Here is a 21,598-nt window from a genome sequence, read left to right on the forward strand (position 1 = left end):
TCCGTTCCAAAGCACATTCAGCACAACACAGATCCACTGACGAGAGGGATTTCTAGACGGCACCATTGATCCGGAGCAGGAACGACTCAAAGCAGCGTCTTCAACGTGAGAGACAAGACAACCCAGTTTATAGAACATCGTAGCCGTTTACGGCTCTCTTGCATATGATCGTTAGAAATCTAGATTAGCTGTGCGTGACGTTACTGAACGTGCGTGAAGGCAGCGGTGGCTGCTTAACGTGCGTTTGCGTGGCGGGACGTGTCTTTGGTACAACGTAAGCACCGGAAATCCAGAGGCCTTCCACTCCAGACACAGAACCGGGGGGGAGGTCTAGGGGGGAGGAAGGGAGGATGGCTTCTTTCCACCCACTTCACTTTTTCAGTAACAAACCATGCAAGGTTTCAGTACAAAAATACACACACACACGAGGATTATCTCTCTTCAGGGTCACACTGCACTTCTAGGAGCTGTTAAAAGTGGGAGGAGGCTTCAGCCATGTTAGTCTGCACAGGCGCACACATGCCCACGGTGGAGGAAAAGGTCTCTTATGGCATTAGGTCAGTAACTAAAGGCATGAGGGCACGATGAAGACGACACTGAGACCATTGTACAAAAAGGAGCCACTGCATGGCAGCAGTGAAGGGAAGGCAGACGAAAGCTGTAGAAGGCACAGAGCTTTAGGAAGCGTTACCACTAAAGTAGTGCCACACGCACGCGGGGACGTAGGACGAATTCAAAGGTTAACCGTGTTGGCAAAGACGTTTAGGAAACCGTTAAACAAAAGCTAATTGACAAAAAAAGTTGCATCGTATCAAGTTGCACTATGACCGTCGCTCAACAAGCTGAGGCCACAACAGGAGAAACGAGCTCCGACGTGATGGATGATGATTGTTACAGTTTAGTGCGGCATAATGTGTAAAGAGTAATGATTGGGTGAGTTATGGCACTGAATGACGCGTCTGATCGAAAAGACATGTCCATTCTAGATTCACATGTAGTATGTTAATCCAAAAAGCACACAATGCTTTTAGAAAAGAAAAAACAAAACAAAACAGAAGGCGCGGAACCGGAGGTTAAAGGAGGTTCCTGTTGCCGAAGATGTTTTTAGGGTCCACGTAATCCTTGACTGATCGGAGCATCCCCATGCCCACGCTGGAGATGGTCTGCCTCATCCACTCCTTCCGAAGTTTCCCCACTGAATGACAGAGGAGAGAAATAAAGAAATAAATAAACCCGCGGAGGAAGAAAATAGAGGAATCGGCACGGCTGATTGCTCGGCAGGCTGCTGGGAGCCAATCAATCTTGTGAGAGTGAGTGAATAAACAGAGGGTGATAAATGCTTTTATTCAGAGAGGAGAAATGTTTTGCATGGCATGATTTATGGAGCTCAGCAGACTATCAAACTCATTAGGCTGTGTGTGTTCCCAGAGGAGGGGCCGGCTGGCGGTTGTAGCAGACCGTCCCCGGCTCCCTCGCTCTGAGCCACCGGGGCGGGCGGCTCCTGTCCCATTGTGCACACGGGCGCGCCGCTCCTGACCCGCGAGGGTGTTCTGACACCGGCCTCGGCGCCGGCGGGGGGGCGGGGCCAACCGAGTCTTAGCGGGGCTTTGGCTCGAAGCCTCCTCCCAAACCTGCGGAGCGAGTGTGGCTGTGGCACGAGGCCCGGTGCCGCTACCTCACCAGCTGTCCACCACGAAATGCTGCACCGCGCCTGAACTCGACGAGCTCGTTGGGAGAGTCTGGAGCCAGTAGGAGCTAAAAAAAAAAATACTCACTGGGGCCAAAGTGTAAGAAAACAAGCCAATAAAGCTGACTTGTAAACCAATCTCTATGAAACCTAAGTTTAATCATTCACATTAAGTATAATTCATACAGAGTAAGAGCTCACCTAAATCAAATTCATATTTAAACTTTCTAATAAATAATTCCTAGAAGATTTACAGTTGATAAATAAGCCTATGACTTTATGTTAGCTACGTTATAAGACAGACTAGTTCAGCAGTAACTGTCTGATATTCTGTGCAGAATTTAAGTGCATCCTATCAGAGCATGCTAACGTTTAACTTTTGGAGGTCATGTCAACCGACTCCAGATCTGCACTTCCAAAAGATAAATTTGTGAACAGCTCGAGGCTGAAGCAGGTGCTGCTCGCTGGGCAAACACTCGCAAGCGCGAGCGCAATCGCCCGAGATTAGATAGTGACGCCTGAAAACGAGGGAGGCCAGAGCGTCCGCAGCCCTCGTCCCACCGGCAGCAGAGAGCTCCAGTGTTAACATGGCGCGATGGGGGGGCGTTATCAGAGTCCAGCCAGGAAGAGCCAGACGGGGATCAGCTCTGGGACCACGGAGGCCCGTCTCCCGACAGAGCGGGTCAGACAGCGGAGACCCTGATACCACACCAGCCTCCAGATGGAGGCAGAGGGACCAATCAGCTGCTACGCAATAACTAAGAGAGTACCCTGCTCTCCGCTACCTCCTCCTCCTCCTGAGTCGCCCCCCTCGTTCCACCTCCATCACTCTCTCCTTTCAGAGTAAGGAGAGAAAACAGAAGGTGCTGGGACTGCATCATTGCCTCCATCACTGTGATAATTTACACATCTATCTTGTCATATTCTCTCTTTTTCGCTGCTATTGCAATCAATCTCGCCGGGCTTGGTCTGTGCAGCTGAGCCATGCAAAGAGGCGCAGGTAGTTATTTTAAATGACAGATTTTTTTTTTTCCTTTCAAAGGTGGCATATTTCTCTCTGCCTGAGGAAGTGCGGGGACGACTGGCACGAGGGAAACTTCCTCGAATCAGGTCACTTTCTCCGTTCCCCAAGTGCAGTTGGTGGAGTTAGCTGCGGAAGCAATGGACACCCTGCGGTGGCCGTTGCACAGGAGAGCCTGTAGAGGGGAACGCGCCGCTATCGCTCGCGCTGGCTTTTCTGACACGCAGGGGTCGGTGCATGAGAGACGGGCTAAGCGAGCAGCCCTGCGCTCCCGTGATACGGCTGGGAAGCTGATTGATGGCCGGCCCTCCCAGTGATGGACGAGCAGCGGCTCCTCGCCGCTGTGACACCGCTGACCCAGTTAAAGAGGATGTTTCACAGCGTCCCGGCTCCCGGCAGCAGTAAATAAGACGGAACGCGGTCCTGTTAACGGTCTGATCTGATTCCGGGCAACACGTGGCGGTTGTGGCCAAGAGGAAGAGCTCCACGCGCCCAGATGCCCTCACCTCCGCCCACGCGGCCCCGGCGCTGACCCGCCGCCAACGCCGGGGCCGCTAGAATGTAGATTTCCTCCAGTGCCCTCCCACCTCGCCATCCTTGACTACATCTGTTTTGTTTGATACACAAAACCCAGTGAAACTAGCTCCATTTGTCAAGGGCTGATTGTGGGCCGACAAACCGGCCTGTCTGTGCCCAGATAGCGAGCCCCACTGTTATTAATCACAATTACAGAGTAGGCCTCGCGCGCGGGAGCTGCATCAATATCCCTTCCTCTCTCCGCTGTCACCCCCCCGTGCTGCTCGGGGTGGCCGGGCCACAGTTTGGAGGTCAGCGTACAGCCGGCGATAACGGCAGCATCATTTACCCCAGCCCACCGCCTCCTTTTTATTAGCAATCTTTTAATTTTGAACCTGTCCCCGCCTTCGGGAGAAATTGTGATTTAATATCGCAACTGATTCACTGCATACTGTTTTTGACAGGTGTGATGAATAGCCTGAAGTGATGTATGAAAACAGCGAGGCGGATGGCAATATAGATAAGGCAGCCATTTCAGTTAGTCCTGATGGGGCCCGGAGAGTTGTTTCACCCCCCTCCCCCCTCCGCTCACGTTTCATTTGGTCAGCAACGCGTGGCCAAGTCGGGGCCCATCCATCCGGGCCGCAGAAACATGTTCTGGACATGAAGGAAGCAATGAAAGATTTTGGACCAAATGCACATTTGCAGCTCGACTGGCTGCCGCTCGCTGCCGCGGAGGGAAAGAAAGCACGCCCGGCTGTCGCTGCCACTCACACCAGCATCTTTTCATAAATTATAATTTAGAAGGTGCAAATATAAATTTTCATTTTACAAAACTGTCACCCGTTTCAGGGTGCCGGTCGTAAATTATGTGCCTGTTGCCAGCAGCACATGGGCCCATGTTTGCTGATAGTGTGTGTGTGTACTTTCGTACCTCCATGGTGATGTGACAAGCTGCCGCCATTGGCGAGGATCTCTTCTCTGGCTGCATGCTGGGAAACAGAAAACACAAAACCGCGCTCGTCAGATTATATAACACTTCCGCTCCGTGGGGCGCGGGAGAGAGAACTCGAATCAGATGGGACAACAATCTATGCAAAGGCCAGCGCGTGCAGTAATGTTGAGGGAGATTCAAGCGGACGTACCTCCACCTCCTCATACACATGTATTGGATCGCTGAGTCCTCTGTAGTTGAAGGCAAAGTAGAAGTAGACACAGGCACCAGCATCGTACGTCTGAGTCACTCTGGATGAAGAAAGTTTGGAAAAGAAGGACGAGAAAGAAATGAAAATCTCATTTACATGAATCCGGAAGGTAGAGTTTCGTCAAGGGGCTTCACTTCAAACGCATTTTCTCCTCCATAAATATTAGACGGGGGACTTGTGAACCCCTGACCTCAATTCCATTCATGGCTTCCAAAAGCTGGGGCACCGTGGAGGCGCTGTCACCTTTAATATTGCAACATTACCACGTATTAAATTGTATTCAAAGGCCTTTTCTGAGTCATCTGAGGCACACTGGACAGGGAGGAGCCGCATGATTCAACAGACAAACAGAAATGCGAGCATATATAATATTTAAGCTACTACGTGGGTTTAATTCTCGTGAAAAGCTCTTTGTTGATAATGAAACGCTTCTTGGGTTTGCCTGCTCTGTCTCTGGCCATGTCCCCTGTGGAGGAGCAGGGTGCAGAGCCCTTGTTCATTTGACATGGCCCATCACCTGGCACGCTGACTGTTCTAGAGGTTAAATGGACAAATCCATCATGTGACAGGCCGCAGCCGGGAAATGAATGGCTGTAGCATAATCAGGCTGAGGCCTAATCTGTCTGCAATCAGTAGGCAGCAGCCTGGCGCTCCTCAACCGGCTCGCCGTCTGTCTGTCAGGTTGCCCGTCCGTCTGTCTGTCTGTCTGTGCGTGTGCATGCAGGCGAATCTAAAAGGTGCCCCGCCTAGATGACAACTACTATCCTGTCCTGAAATACACTAAATGATGGTTCATCCAGGACACCTCATGCTCTAAAAGGCCAGATTCAACATGAATTAGAATCCATAGTTTATGAAGCACTCTTTTATTGATGCTTGTACATACTTGAGAACCACTGAGTATTATAAGAGTGTGTACTACTATATTTTCAGGGTAACGGTTCTTTTGAAGTATTACCTGCATGTGGACAGTGGTGGGAACTGCACTCCCTTCTCTTTACACTCTCGAACAATGCGAGCCTTTACATTACGGCAAATGTCCAACACCCTGCAAATGAAAGAGGAACCGGATAAAGCACAAGTAAAATCATGTTGCACTCCCACATTTTGATGGGACATTGCCAGGATGCATTCCACACTACGTCTGATAAATACTTTATTTTAAGATAAATTACTTATTAGTGCAAATGATTAAGATTCAGCAAGATGAAATGAGACAAGAAAGGAGGAGAAGCGACCAACATGACGACTACAGTGGGAAAAGTTCCCATTGGTTTGGAAATGGTTGTCAGTTCTAAGCATGTGCAGCCATGTGTGAAGTGTGGAGGATGGGGGTGTGTAATGAGCCAGGCACATATGCTCGCCTCAGTGCCTGATCTCTTGGTCTCCCGTCAGGCATCTTACACAACAAGGAGCTCTGTGCTTGTTGTGTAAAAGAAAAAAAAATAGCACAATGATGAATATGAATGCAGAACACACCACACATGGGTGTGAGATGAATCGGTGTCTCCTGTTACACTGTCCCCAGACAGAGCTCTACCCCTGTGTCAGTACTGGCTGGGTTTGTAGGGTGTGAGGGGGCAAAGCTTCCGCCAACGCAGAGCTGGTTTATGGGGGGAAGAAGGCAAACGTGAAGGTGAATGTCAAAGACAGCGGCGACGAGAAACAAAAGAAAGGAGAGGAGACAGGAGCGGGAGGAAGACGGAGGACTCCCATAGGACTGAATGTGTGGGTGGTGAGTAAAGAGAAATGTTAACAGCAAAATGCCCACAGCTCACACCAGCAGACATACCTGTCCCAAGGCACAGAGGTTTCAAAGGACTCCCCGATCACGTAGTAGTCCATCCCCAGGTCCTGCACACAATGATACCAGTATTAGTAGGCTGATAATGGAATGTCACTGTTAATTTACATCTACAACAGAGGGGGGAACATTGGGAGAAATTAGGCTGCACTGGTCATCAGTCATGTTCACATGGACTATTACAACCTGGTACAGTAAAATTCATCAAAGTTGTCTGTCTATTTATTATTCAGGAGAATTCAAGCAGGATATATGTTTCTGCGATCGTCAGACAGACTTTGGCCATCAGTGACCCATGACAACTCTCCATTGTCATTCTGTCTGCAGCCACTGAGCCCTCTCTTCATGGTGTGGGTACCTCGCTGTTAAAACTCTGACATCCACTGTGACCACATCAAATTGGAGCTCTTTCTGTGATCTTCACTAGCCTATCTGCTGTCAGGCTGTGTGCTCCCCCCCGCTCCACCTGCCCGTCAGCTCAGTCACAAAAAAGCCAGAAAACTGACCCACCCGGAGGTAAGCGATGACGAAGGTCAACATGTAGCCCCTCTGCCCATTGTCCTCTCCAGCTGCCAGGCCTCTGCGAGCAGATAACAGGGTTAATATTTAACAGCGCTTCTCTTTCAGCTTTGTTGGCTGGAACACCCCCCCCACACATAAACTGCCTGGGAGCCTGTCAATCCTGTCAATCCGACAGCATGCAGATCAATGGAGCTATGCTCCATACTTTGCCACAGGTCAGCCGCACATTCATCACCTACAATGGGCAATCAGATTTTCATCTGTCACCCAAACTAATAAGGGCAAGCTCATTAGAAAATCACTTTATTGATTCTCTGGGGTCTTCCTGCTTCCAACATATAAAAAGATTCCTCATGGAACCGCACCGATCAATCACTGGCACTTGATCTGAAGGGTGATCTCTATTTATTTTTATTACACAATAAAGCAGAGGATGCAGCATGTTACTGACATATTTCTCATTATTTAATTGCTGGCCATGAATAGGGAAGTGCTCGAACTACCTGCAAGCCTGGGCTCCTGGCCAAACAGAGGCTCTAACATGATCAACAAGCAATTTCCAGAAATCAGAAATCAAGTGATCCATCAATCCACTGCAACTGCTTGTGACATTTTTTTCCCCTCTCTATCGGTTTTACCTCTCTTAACTACTCACCCAAATTTTGCAGCAATGGTATAAACTTGCTTCTCGTGCTGCAGGACCTTCTCACGGTCTCCCTCAAACAGCAGGGTGGCCACACACAAGCGGTTGGGGTCAAACCCTTTAAACTGGTGAATAAAGACATGGGTTCTGTTTCATGAAACGCACTTGGAGCAAAACATCAGGGACCGTCACTCGTAATTATTTGCCTTTTTTTTTTTACCTTTGTGATATACAATTTCTTCAACCCATCCAAAAAGGACGTGAAGATGGAAGATACTTGAGGCTTCAGGGCATGACCTGTGAAAACATCATTTTACCACACTTTATTCAGGGGGCTAGCAAGTCCCATTTATTTGGCCTTTCAAACAAAAAGAGTAAAAATAAATGGTAAGATTTGAATAACTTTACAACTGGCCAGTAGCTGCCAGCGACAGTGACTATAAATCAGCGGGTTTCCAAAGGGAAGTGGGTTTGACACAGCGATATCACTCTTCCTCACCCACACTTTTTGATTTATTTCTGATCAGACGCACAAAAGCGCCTGTGGACAAGCGAAAATGAGGGGCTGGGGCCAATGGGATGGTTATCAATCACAGCAGGGAAGTCACGGGTGATGTCGTCGAGACTTAACAGTTCATTTATTCCCCCCCTCCGTGCTCAAGTCTCTTCATCACTTAGTGTCCTAATTGTTTCTCTTCCAAAAATTTGATTGCAGGTCTTTAGGTCTCTTGCAGCCATCATAGCCCTTAATTAAATACTCAACATCCAGAGAGAGAAAATTACACCTTCACTGTGTATAATATTGCTTAAGTCTCCTGGCTGTGCTTAGGTTGCCTTTTATTGCACACCATTACAAGGTGATACACACTACAGCAGTCTCATTTTACATTTGCATTCACCACAGGCGCTGCTAAGTTGTTCTTGTAGTCGCAGTCTGAAAAGGACCTGTAAATATATCAACGTCTCTTAATCAACAGCCAGCATGATTAAAAGTGAGGACAAGCCACTAATAAGCTCATGAAGGTATCATGGAGCCACAAGTTTTAGTTATTAGTGGAAAACCTGGACGCTCCATCTTCCCTGCTTAATGCTAAGAAGTGCCTACTCTGTGAAAAGTGGATATATAGGGGAGATAATGAGATCCCCGGAGGCTGGGGAACTTTACAGAGATCTCCAGCAATGCCAGATGCATTCCACTAGACCTTAAGAAACAACATCATAAAACTTCAATGTAACAACTACTTAATTTTAGCCAGAGTCATTTTTCATCTTGCTTCAATTCTTTGTCTGTGTGTGTAGCTATTCTGCTGCAGCAATAATAATCAATTCAACAATTCTGGGCTGTAGAAGGGAAATCATTGCGAGCTGTGCTTTTGCCATTCATTGTTGCCTCTGAGGTACACAGTGCATCAATGAAACATGAACCCAAATACTAGAAAAGAACTCCCAGCACAAGAAACAAATTTCAGCTCAAAATAAATATGATTAATTATATGCTGCTGGGTAAAGGCCAGCTACATCATGTGCCATATGTTGCAACCAAAGGTTACGCTGAGGTCTGAAAGGGAAGAACGAACCTCCTGGAAATGAAAACCAGGCCAAATAAAGTCCAACTTGTTTACTGAGGACTTCAAAGGGGGCTTAAACGAGAGTGATCGTCCCTGACAAGGCCTTATGTGTGGACTTAACACAGTGACAGACCGGACAGAACTTACCAAACTTAAACTGCTCATTATCCATGAGCCTTATAGATGCCGGAGCACACCTCTGAAAAATACAAGTTGATCGACGTGTGTTGGTTTAATCACAGTTTCCATTAAGTGACACATTGTATCAAATGTTTGTGGAAATGATTTCAGATCAAAGCAGCCAGTGTGTGAGTGTCAACACTCAGATTACCTGCTTGGCAACCTCTCGCAGACAAGCAACTCCCTGCTCGAAGTTCGGAAAGACCACAGAGCCGTATTTCTGATACTCTGGGACTGGACGGATTTTCAGCGTTACCTCAGTAACGACACCCAGAGTCCCTGTAGGAAATCACAGCAACATAGCATAGTTTAAGTGAGGAAAGCGAAATGTCTCCAGGGTCCTTTGAGTGACCTCTGTCTCACATTTCACCGCGAAGATTTTTTTTAATCGCACACTGGGGAACAACCAAGATTTATCAGCTGAAAAGCAAGAGGCAGTAAAGCAGGGTTCTATCAAAGGCGGCGAGGCACCATGAACACAGGTACAAGGGAACCTCTGGCTGACCCTGTAGCCCTGAAAGCTGCCAGCCATTAGAGATGCAGCTGCAGGAGTCGTATCACACGTCTGTCTGGTTTTATAAGCTGTGACAATGTGTGAACATTTTCCTGAGCTTCCCTGAAGGACGTAAAGGACGTTCCCTTCCCTCTCTTCAAAACAACTGTGACCAGTAAAAAATATTCTTAATATCAATTTAAAACTCTTAATTCCAACTGTACTATTACTGTATTACTATAAGGAATAGTTAATTCAAATATTATTACCAGTGTAAATTCAAGTAGTGCTAGTTTCTTTTTAAAATATGTCTATTTTGTTTGCCATTCATTAAATGTTTGGCTGCCTTTTCTGTATTTTGTGTTTCACTGTATAAATGTACAACTTAAATCTAAAATTTTGGTCAAAGTAAAATTAAATTTATGACTAATGTTTTCAATAACCACCATTTAAAGATGCATTTGGTTGTGAATGAAAGCCGCTCCGTTAGGAGGCCTCCTCAGCTTTTATTGCTGTTAATGAGCCCCCTAACATGACAGTACACGCCACCGATGCTCCCTAGTGGCCCAGTGGAGAACATGTGACTCCATTAGGAGGGCGCAAGGTGGGAGGAGTCAGAGGCAGAGAGAGAGAGAGAGAGAGAGAGAGAGAGAGAGAGAGAGAGAGAGAGAGAGGCAGAGAGAAGGCAGAGAGGGGAGAGGAGAGAGGAGAGAGAGCAGCAAGAGCAGAGAGAGAGAGAGGAGGGAGGAGAGAGAGAGAGAGAGAGAGAGAGAGAGAGAGAAAGAGAGAGAGAGAGAGAGAGAGAGAGCGAGAGAGCGAGAGAGAGGCAGCAAGAGGCAGAGAGAGAGAGAGAAAGAGAGAGACACAGAGCGAGCCAGAGAGAGGGAGAGAGAGGGCGTACGATTCAAAGGGAGGCAGCAAAAACAAACAAAAAAAAGGCTTCACTTTTCGTCGTTCTGAGGAATGAACGGTGAAACAATGAGCTGCTATAATAATAAAAATATAATAATAAATTTTAATCTATTAAACCACTTCTTATTACAGGATTTACATATATAGATTGTAACTGTTTGCATTGATGGGTTTCACACAGCTGCAATAATAAAAAAAAAAGCTGATGGGCCATTACTTTAGTATTAAAGAATTGATGTTGTATTTCAGTTTAGCACTGATTGGCTGCACAGAGATGCACTACATCGTCAACTGAACTATCGATTTTTCCAGTCATTTTTTTAATGTGCACAAAAATACTTTACATTCAGGTTTCCTCAAGGTCAGAGGGATAGAGAGGTTCAGTTGTTGTGCAGTGAATTCTAAACTCGTACTTTTTTTTTTACTAGTAATTCCTAATAAAATGGATGCATTCCACTTAGCATGCAGAGCATGGCTGGGGTCTCCTGTCACACTGAGGACAGAGTTTCTTGGGTGAGGAGTTGAGGAGTTTAATGAGACTGTGCAGTGTTGTGACCTCCAAGTTCCAGCAACAGGCCTCCCTGAAAACATGTGCACCCAGAGACGTGAGGTCCTGTTCCATCTCTACTTCTACATCCGTACACTTCTATAAACTAGAAGTAGCTGTACTGATAATAATTGAACCATTAATTTATAAAATAGATTTTTCCCTCTTTGAAGTTGCTATTGATACTAAAAATTGTACTCGAGAAGCTTAGTGTTGTCTAAGCAAGTCATTTTTTTTACATGCATGATATATGTTTTTAATATATATTTTTAATCTTGAACATTATTTAGATTTTTCTTCTCTTCTTACTTGTGAATGTGTGTGACAGTGTGCTTTTTAGAGGAATATAATCAAATTTTCCAAAATATAACTATAAATATAATTCGTGAGATGCACTGTGTCAAAATGAATCTTGCTCTCACACACTCAGATGTGTAAGACGTGGCCTTATCATGTTCTCTGACGCCCTGATCCAGGTGATATAGAATGGCTACAGTTTAAAACATATTTGATCTTATACGTTTACAGTTCTCCTGCTACTGGAAACGTTCTAATGAGTACAAATGGAGAATGCTGCTACGGTCCCAGCTTAGTCAGGCAGCAGATTGCTGAGCTTTGTAGGGCGAACATAAAGTTTGCATCCACAGCTGTTTAACATAGTGATGCCAGGAGTCTTTGAACCTTTTCATTATGAAGGGGGAACCTGGCATATGGCAGTATTCTCTGTGGACATTCACAAGGACGGGGCCTCACAGATGGGGTGCGGAGGACACTCACTGGTTCCTAACTAACACACCACCAGATCACGGTTTCCACCAGTGTTGGTTAATGTTTAAGAAGCCCACAATACATGAGAACTGTCCTGGTGTTACTGTTGTATCACAACGACTGACAAACCTACACACATTTACACACAACCCTGTCCCTGGTGTGGTGAAAGCACATGAGAAAGGAGGCAAACCTTCAGAGCCCATGATGAAGTGGTGAACGTCTGGCCCTGTGGACATGCGTGGGCACTGACAACTTTTCTCAATCACACCTTGTGGGGTCACCATCTTTATGTGGATGACCTATTTAGTCAAAGAACAGAAAAAAACGATGAACGAAAATATTAAATCAGTCATACAATTCACTTTACAAAAGTAAAAGAGAGCGGGTGACTCACCAGGTCCTCAATGTTTCCATAGATGTTCTTCTTCATGCCTGATGCTCTGGTTGCTACCCAGCCTCCCAGGGAGCTGAACTCCATGGAGTCGGGCTCGTGGCCAGTACAGTAGCCACTCTCATTAAGCTGCAAATGCAGAAAACCGGCATTTGTTGTTGCAATTAAAAATGGGGCAAGTATGTTTGGAAGCCACAGGAACGACCCAAAACAATGGAAAAGCAAATGGAAAAAAGAAAAAGGGCAGCTCTATTTCAATTTCACTTCCTTTATTACAGAGCGGCACTTTATAGGGCAGATTAAAGGGCAGTGTCGAGGTTTACGAGAGCCTGAAATAACCAAGGAGAAAAACCACAAGAACCCTAAAAAGCACTGCGCTTGGCTGGAAAACTACTGGAAAACTACCTAAAACAATGGCTCACCCTTCCAGATGACACATTCAGGTATCACAGCCCTGTGTTTGTGATTTCATACATAAATGATCCTTTGAATAACCTTCCTCAGATGCACTGTTGCACTGAGATCTCGTCAGGGCAGTCGTCAGCTCCTAAAAGTTTACACCTGTAGGTGCAACATGTAATAGTAGTAATAATAATAACACTAATACTAATGACTACTACATTCAGCACCAGGGGCACAAGATGGGGCCAAAGTCAAACCTTGTTCTACCACAGCACTCCCCTGGACACCACTTTAGAACACAGCCCCATCTGCTCTATCAAAATAGTCCAGTCTAAATGCAGAGGTGGAGTCTACTTTAAATGCAGCTCACGCATTCCACTACATCAAACACCCGCTCCTTCCCAATTTTTCTGAATTAGCTTGATGGTGCCATCTGCTCATGACCGCCGCCTCACTCTCTAATCTCTCCCCTTCAGAGCGCGGCTCCTGCCTCACGCTCCTTCCTAATCCCTGCGATAAACCCCCGAGAAGGGAGGACCAAGGTGACTGAGCGTGGGCACGTGAACGGTCACACGGCTCCACCGTTGCCACATTTCATTCATTTGCGCTGCAACTGCGCTCTTTAGGTGGCTGAATGTGGACGGACGGTACTTACCAATCTCTCCAAATCCTGGCCGACGATGCCAGCTTCCACATGGGCGGTTAAATTCTTCTCGTCGATCCAGAGAATGCGGTTCTGCAGTGTAAAAAGCAGGGCCATTAACACTGTGAATGTTTTATGTTATATTTTACATACACATTTTATGTAAATATATATATATATTTTAGATGAATCTTGTTTTTTTTTGTTTTTAGACAGTCATAATAACATGGTCAGCATCACCAAGTCGGTTATCTCAACTCTAAATCTGCCCCCTTGTGTTATTGTGTCTTTATCTAGTCTGACAGCACTCGGGCAGTGTGCCTACAGTACTGGAAGCTCTGCACTAACACGTCCTTCTAGTCTGACCGTCACATTTCTGTGTGCGGAAGGGCCGCAGGATGGAGACAGGAGACAGTAGTTTCTCAAGGTTAAACTCAATTTAACATCCAATTCCAAATATATGCCTCTTATTTGGGCCAGTGGGCACATGGCCTACCCCCACCTTCAGAAGGTCATTTTACACCTGCCATCAATTACTCTCCAGAGGTAATAAACTTTATGTTCCTACCACACTGTTCCTTTCATGTGCTGGGGCCTCTGAACCCTGACACAACACACTGGTCACTGGTATCTGTGGCACCAGCGATTGGCAGGTCATCATCATTCAGACAGCATGTATATCACCTCTACATGAGCCAGGATCAAAGGGCTGTACTGTTTCACTGACAATAGCCACTAATATTATATTATAAGCAATGAAACATTATCATGCTCATGATGAGATTAGATTATTCCATTAAGATTAACAACTTTCTGCTTTCATGCTGACAGACTACACATATACACATTCTAGGGATGCAACTATGATGTAAACTATACTATGTTTTTCTAATTAACTGTTTGGATAATGGAGAAAACATTACTTAAATGTACGATACATGACAAATGTACGACATCTGGTTATTATGTGAAAGATAAAGAAAGAACCGGACATAAAAACAGAACTCATCTGTATATAATTTTAATATAAGTCGATACAACAGTATCTCAGAATGTGCATTTTTTCAATTTCAGTGTAAATTTTGTTTTTTCACCGTTTACCTACCATCTGTGACGTATCCAGAGAAACAATAGAGCGGGTTTCCTCTGGGGGGCACTCCAGGGCACTCGAAACGCTCGTCCCACCTGAGGGAGACGGAAGAGAAACAACAGGAGTTACTGTTTAAAAAAAGGAATTAAAACGTATGCACCACAAAACACAGACAGCAAGACCTGCCTAGCAGCTTCATGTCAATATTGGATGACTTCAGACATAAATTAGCTCAAAATATTCAAATACAATCAATTTACACTAGAGACACATGGTGGTTTATTATATTAACAACAAATAGCCTTTGATTTCACAACTTACCTCCATATGGTATCAAACAAACATTATGTTTGCATGCCAGCTCTACTATTTTCTCTACATCACTGTGGCAGCCTGTAAAGAAACAGAATATTCATTTTAGAATTACAGGTGATGATAAACAACACTGTGCTGTATTGAATTAACGAATTGCTAATATCATAACAAGTAATAAACTCCATGTAAAAAATTAAAATGTGACACTGTAGAGAAGGCAATACTGTGGTCGGAGCAATCAAAGGAGAGAGAGAAGCAGAGAGGTAGGGTGGGTTCTGACTGGGTCAGTAGTAGAGATTTGCCTGGGGCTTTCCTAAGGCAGAGTGAACCTGCATGAAGCTGCGCTCTGTGGGGTGGTATGTGCCCAATCAATACAAATGTACTTAAACCAATCAAAAAGCTCACATCCTTTACCAAAGGACTGCAGAGTGAGTGGTAAGAGTAGCAATTCCAGCCTCCTCATATGTGCCTGACTGGCCTCAAGTGCTTTTAGTGTCAGAGAGAAACGGCAGCTTTCCAGTGCATTTCGTCATAACGCACAGCTTCAGTCCAGATAGGTTACACAAACTAAAACCATTGGCCCAATATGAGAAAATGTTACATCAAGTATAAGAAAATGACACTGTGTCTAAACTAGAAACACAGAAAAGTGTGCATGTATTGAACAAAGCTTTAAAAAAAATGCTTTGATTAAACAGCTGCTTGGACCTTCTTTTATTTATTTTTTTGTCTACAGCTGTTCTGCTCTTGATTCACTGTCTGCTACGTGCCCTAATGCAAAACCCAACGTTAGCTAGTGGACAGCCAGCCCTACTGTAAGTCAGGAAATGACTGTGTGGAGAGCAGGAACCACACTGCACTTTATGCAAGTCCATAACCCAGATGTGGCTTAGAGCAGCAAACCCATGGATCTGCTCTATGTTCACTGTAAACCGTGTCTCATTTTTTTGGAGGTTTGCTATTAGCTCTTGGTAATGTCTAGCTTCTAAATAGCTGAGGTGTGAACATATTTCTCTCCACGCTACACAGCCGTTGCTTGAATAATGTATCCATAATGGACGAGCATTTCCATTTTATTAATTAAAATAGATTGTTTTTGTTTGCCAAGTTTTAATCATTTGTCAAAAGTCATTTGCATGATAAAGCAGTGACAGTAGCAACAACAGAAAACCACTCTCACAATGACAACGCATGGATGTTCTGTGACGGGTCAAATCTGGGAGTATCGGGCATCTAACCATCCTCCCACTGACATTCCTTATTAAGCTCTCACTCATACATATTAATATCCTGCCTCTGCAGAGATTAACCCTTTAAATCACATAAGCCACTGGGGGGATCAGCAGCGCTACATGGGAGGAGAAAAACAAACAATTAAATAACAACTTACTTGGCCACACTACCAGATCTGGAACTCGGCCAATTTTCCCTTCTCGCAGAGCAAAAATCTCATGTAAGCAATGCCCTGCAAGAAAATATGAAAAGTAAGGCACTGCAAGTTTATTTTTTTATGAGAATTAAACTACTACTGCCAAAAAAAATCGGAGTTATTTACATTTATGTCTACAAACAGTCTCCTACCGTGAGCACGAAACACTCTGTCCTCTGCGTCATGGGAAAAGGGAATGTGTGTGGATTTCAGTTCCTCCACGAAAACCTCGTTAAGAGTGGGGGCTTGTACAGCACTGCTATTCAGAATGGGCTGAAACAAGACAAGCCATTGTAGTTTGGTATAAGAAATTGAAGTGCTCTGCATTTCCATTGACTGAATCAACATATAATGCATAAGCGTAAATTATACTCACTGTTGCTGGAGTTTTATGCTGCAGAGTGGCTCCGAACGTGTTTTCCATCCAATCTTTTAAACCAGGGATGATCATACCACTTAACCTATACCTGAATTGTGTAATGAAAAACATACACTGTGAACAAATATATGAAAACCTGAACTTTGTGCTGTTTAATGAAAAAGCCTCTGACACAAAAAAAGGAGAGTGATGCCTTTGACTATTTAACTGTGCCCTAGCCTTAGTTATTACATAACACCCATGTAGCTTTTCAGGAACAAGTAAATAGAACCTTTGCTGGTGAACGTCCGGCTAAGCTTTACTTAGTTATATTTTAGAATAGATTGTCAGGTACATTGTGCCACGCATCATTATTACATTAACACGATCCACCTCTGCTGGTAAAGGTGCAGAAACAGCTATTCTTTCTGGAAGAAACTGAAACCGTTGTCACAGGACACGGCTTTGTTTCATCTGTTTCACCCAGTGACATTTAATCTAATTCTTTTTCCCCGCAGCAATCAGTGGAAAAACTGTGCCTTCAGGGAGCCACAACAATAATTACAGAGATAACATGTTCCATTTTTATTCAGGTTAGGAAGAGGTTTCAGAGAAGGAGCAGCAGACTTTGGGAAAATCACAACCGGTGACCTTCTCGGATGACAAGGGGCCGTTCAAATACCAGCCACTAGGTGGCAGTAGCGCCACACGGCTGCGAGCGCAGGGAGCGCAATGATTTCACAAGCGGGTTTCACAGAGTGGGCTGAGAAAATGATCGATGCATAACTCCAGCCTCAAGTCACCAAACAAGTACGAACACAGCAGCTGCACTTAAACAAGATTACAGGTCTAGCGGAGTGACAGATCTAAATCATCGACAGATAAGGCAAAAAGGGTGGCGTTCATTATACTTTACCTTTTGCCAGTAAATTCGGCTTGACCTTTCTTATTATAGACGAATTTGGAATCGCTGTATCCCCAGCCATTCCATTTCATAATCTCATGCCTGGGAAAACACAAACATTTGCACAGGCAAGTTAACATCATACATATCCTGCTCTTAAGTCAAGACATGTGGTGAAAAAGGGGAAATTACAAAATGATGGTTCTATGTAATTCTCATTCTGTAACACTGAGCTGTTGCAGGTTTTACACAAGACATTTCAGCCCTAAATAAAGCTGTTCCTCTCAAGTCAGATGATTTAGGACACCGGAGCACCCAGGGGGACTTAGTCCTTTTATTCAGTTATTCACAGTGTTTTGAACAAACTAAGGTGTGGATGAATATCCCATGGCACGTTTATAGTATGAGAGCCTGCAGGCGACCACACCTTTAGTGCAATATTCCCTGGCTGGGAACAAATACTCTCTGCAAACAGGCTCACAAACACACTGATTGTTGATGGTTGTGGAGAACTCACATTTAAAAAGCGATACATTAAGACATCATTTTCATTAACAGAGACGACAGACACTGCTTCTGCTGTGAGACCATTTCCTTCTAGTGCCATAAAATCACAATCATAATAACCCAAGCACAGTGATCCAGTAGTTTGAATAGCTTTTTAAAGGTTAGGTTTAAAATGGGTGCTGAATTCAAAAGCTACCCTGAGGGTCACGGTCTTGTTTGTTCATCAACAACAAAGGCATCATGAAAAACAAGCAGGACAAGCACCTTTCATACAGACGGAGATATTCATTCACCCTACAAGCAAAATAATGCAGAATATGCTATAAATGTAACTTCCATTGAGAGACAAGTCTGCTATAACATATCTGTGGCTCCATTGTTTTTGCTGAAACACATAGTTACAGAGTTATAATAGTCAGTATAACTTTAAAATTAGAGCAGAAATGACATTGACATTGTGTGTCAGACTTTGATGGATTCTCACCATTCTTAATATGCTGTCATAGCTGAAACATATCAGTATAGAGATGTGAGTGCGTGGCAAGGTCACTTTGCACTGATTCTTGTCATTAACTGACAATTTCAGGTCATTAGTGAGGTTATATTTGAAGGTGACACAGCAGCTCTCACTTAATTTGTTTTGATGAATTGCTCCTGAGTTCAGGCTCTGTACACACAAGACTTGCAATAAAACCAGAACATTCAATGAATAGTTATTTGTTTCCATAATTAACATTATAGATTTCCCCTAACATTGCTGGTAAGAATGATGTGCTGCTGAAAGACATACAAGCAGGTTTGACTGGGTTCACCTTAGAAAATATGTAGAAAATGATTTCTGACATCCCCAAATATCTTGGAGGCTAATATTAGTTTGACAATAAAAAGGTCAACTATAAATACATTGGATTTTTGGAATTCCACCTCCACTGATGTTTAAGGTAATTAATTATGTTGTCTTAAACTACCAATCTCGTGTTTCAAACAATAAATAAATCAAGATCAGAATAACAGTTTGAATAGCAGACAAGACCCCAGACATAATATTTACCACATTATCAGTGTCACAGTGACCAGAACGGGGCACAGTGGGTTCCACAAGGACAGACGCTCATTTACACTCAGCCAGAGAACATATTTGAAACTGACACTAGATGTCAGCACAGTGTGCGATTGTTTTCTCGAAATGAGCTAAGCTGCCAATAGGTTGAAAGTCAGACCACCACTTGTCTGAGCCAATCAAATCAGCCGAGCACACTGAAAGTTCACTGTTGTTGAAAATATGACAAGTTCGACACGGTTAGTTTATGAGGACGGTCCGATCTAAAGTCCAGTGGAGAGAAATAAAAAAGGAAAGTACAACCATATCATCCAACCGATTAAAACATGTATATTCCAGTTTCATAATAAAAAACATTACAAAATTTCCAATGACTCATAATGTTACTTTGTTTAGCGTTTACTGGCTTACTGACGCTATGTTAAGGGCACATGACAAAATAAAAGTTTCATAATGAGCCACAGAGAAAGTTTGCCTGGAGAAGTCCACCACACCAACGCTGAGCTGAGCTAGCCGCACCCACTCCCAGCCAATGAATGGCTGCTGTAGCCAACTCGCTAGCATTAGCATGCTAGCAGTTACCTGCTTTAGCCACGTTACACTGAGTCGTTTACACTTTGAGGAGCCACGAAAGTCTGTCTGTCAGTGCGCGCCACTGTGCTGGGTCTTGCTCGGCTAGCTGTTAGCCATATGACTACTAGCTAGCTAGCTAAAGTCTCTGATGGACACTATCCTCCGCTCCATCACAGCCCTGTAACGTTACCTTCTCCTCGGCACCGTCCTCTCCTCACTGGAGGCGTCTGTCTTGCTCCCCTGGGCGGTGCACTCCGCGGCTCCAACGGCCGAGTCGTCGTCTGCCGGTCTCTGCAGGTGGCCGGCGATTATTCTCAGCCTTTGCTTTGCAATACGTTGCCTGTCGGAGCTACCGCCGCTGCTGTTGGACGCCATGCTGCTTCCGTGTTTGTTAAAGGAGGGAGCTGACTTACGGCGAGCGGCTGTCAGGGGTCAGCGCAGCGAAAGTGCGGCGCATTCAGGGACCGTCAGCTTTAACAACTCCAGTGCCCAGTGACGACCTCGTTAAGTAGATAAATGCATTTTTTTCGCACGCTTAGGAGTAAACAATACACAGATAGTTATGGTTTAGGATAAAACAATTGGGTTTAAAAACTGCTGTTATATAAACGATTTAATTTAGTTGTATACGGTTAATACAGTGCAGCAGGCCTCGTGTGTTTCTCTCAAAACTACAATGCAAATTATTATCAAAGGTTTCAGGTGCATTTCAATTTCAAATATGTTTATTACGACAGTCATTTAACTTATAGCAAAATGTTTGTTAGCCATGCCATTTAATTTCGAATGATATATTTCAGACATGTCAATGAGATATGTTAAAGTTTCCCATTCTGATATGATCAGACGAGGGGCACTTGAATGCCCCATATTACGTATTTCCCAGCATTCTTTGCAATACATACGCGTATGAGTGGTTGTGCGCACTAACTATTGAGTGCCGAGTCTCAAACCCACGTAAAGTTTGCATAGTTGTTAAGAGATACGATGAGCAGAGTTATCATTTACTACCTAACCATTCAGGATAACAGCAAGTGATGTACAGCAACGATGCATTCAAGGTCTGCATATTCTATATATAGGTCATTAATGATTTTCCTGTTATATATTTGTTTATAAAGGGGCCTTGGGGATTGTGTAAACTAGTGCAGCTTTAATAACTGAGAGTAACCTGAAACAACGTGACTCTGCTGTTTACCTTTATGCTTCACCTCCACTCCATCACCTGACCAACGTGACTAGTGTTTCCATATGGCACACAGTGGCTCTTTTTAAGTAATGATTTAACACGAAGATACAGCACATGAAAGGAAAACGTCTGCTTATCGGCTAAGTATATCTAAGCATGAAAGTACAAATTAACCATGAGGGATAAAAGACAGAAACGGTTCAATCATTCAAATCTTTTATTTGAGTCAACAGTTGACAACACAAATATTGCATTATGCTGCAAAGTGAAATATGGAGATGTTTGAGGATTCACTTCTCATAGCCTAAAGTATTAACTCCCAAAACAAAGTTCTGTAATGCACTGACTGCGGGCAGTTAGAGTCTGAGTGTATCACAGAACTTTATTTGGAAAGCCACAGTGCCAGCTCATAGGTTTGTCCTTGTGCAGAACATGATCCACTTCGCCACCGGCTGCTCCTTAACCTGTAGCAAGTCACAAAAAGCAGGGAAAAGAGAAGGGCCTTGTGGGATTATCCGCGTTTTCAAGGTCTTAATACAAGAGGGTGTATTAATACAAGAACAAATTGTGAATGTCAAGGACTGCATGTAAAAAGAATGGCCTGCTGGACCCCTCACTGAATCACAGAGCTAAAGTCATTTTACACACTGTCAGCTTTCTATAATAAATCAAAAGGTTAGATGACGAGTTAGTTCATGTGCAATCATTGATTCTGTGTTACAGTACACCACAATAAGAGCCTAGAAAAGATTCATTTACGTGTATAGGATTGACCATCTGGTCAGAGGTAAAGACTTTACTTTATATGCCAGTGTTTCATTGATTGTAACCTGTTGAGTTTTAACAGTCCTTTGACTAAAACAGGCCC

The 21,598-nt window shown here is 44.2% G+C and overlaps 1 protein-coding gene across 1 annotated transcript; it reads right to left on the bottom strand.

Annotated features, from left to right (window-relative positions):
- Positions 1-1,214: 1,214 nt before the first annotated feature.
- On the bottom strand, positions 1,215-20,082 carry agps (alkylglycerone phosphate synthase). Its single transcript, XM_029136967.3, has 20 exons — positions 19,732-20,082; positions 17,414-17,503; positions 16,516-16,606; positions 16,292-16,412; positions 16,101-16,175; positions 14,717-14,788; positions 14,411-14,490; positions 13,318-13,398; positions 12,264-12,389; positions 12,060-12,168; positions 9,298-9,425; positions 9,114-9,165; positions 7,619-7,695; positions 7,411-7,523; positions 6,744-6,813; positions 6,222-6,283; positions 5,388-5,477; positions 4,370-4,469; positions 4,159-4,216; positions 1,215-1,755 (listed from the first exon to the last, which is right to left on the bottom strand). The coding sequence occupies exons 1-20, from the start codon at positions 19,914-19,916 to the stop codon at positions 1,388-1,390; spliced, it is 2,148 nt and encodes a 715-aa protein (XP_028992800.1). The 5' UTR covers positions 19,917-20,082; the 3' UTR covers positions 1,215-1,387.
- Positions 20,083-21,598: the final 1,516 nt, after the last annotated feature.

The sequence above is a fragment of the Betta splendens genome, chromosome 21 (genome assembly GCF_900634795.4).
Source record: "Betta splendens chromosome 21, fBetSpl5.4, whole genome shotgun sequence".
Classification (NCBI taxonomy): Eukaryota; Metazoa; Chordata; class Actinopteri; order Anabantiformes; family Osphronemidae; genus Betta; species Betta splendens.

Bases quoted from the DNA above. Each gene is read 5' to 3' on its own strand.
- agps (XM_029136967.3), bottom strand. From the start codon at position 19,916: ATGGCGTCCAACAGCAGCGGCGGTAGCTCCGACAGGCAACGTATTGCA. The intron at 6,284-6,743 runs GTGGGTCAGTTT...CATTGTGTGCAG, and splicing joins TCGTCATCGCTTACCTCCGG to GACCTGGGGATGGACTACTA. The intron at 1,756-4,158 runs GTACGAAAGTAC...TTTTTTTTTTAG, and splicing joins CTTGTCACATCACCATGGAG to CTCCTACTGGCTCCAGACTC.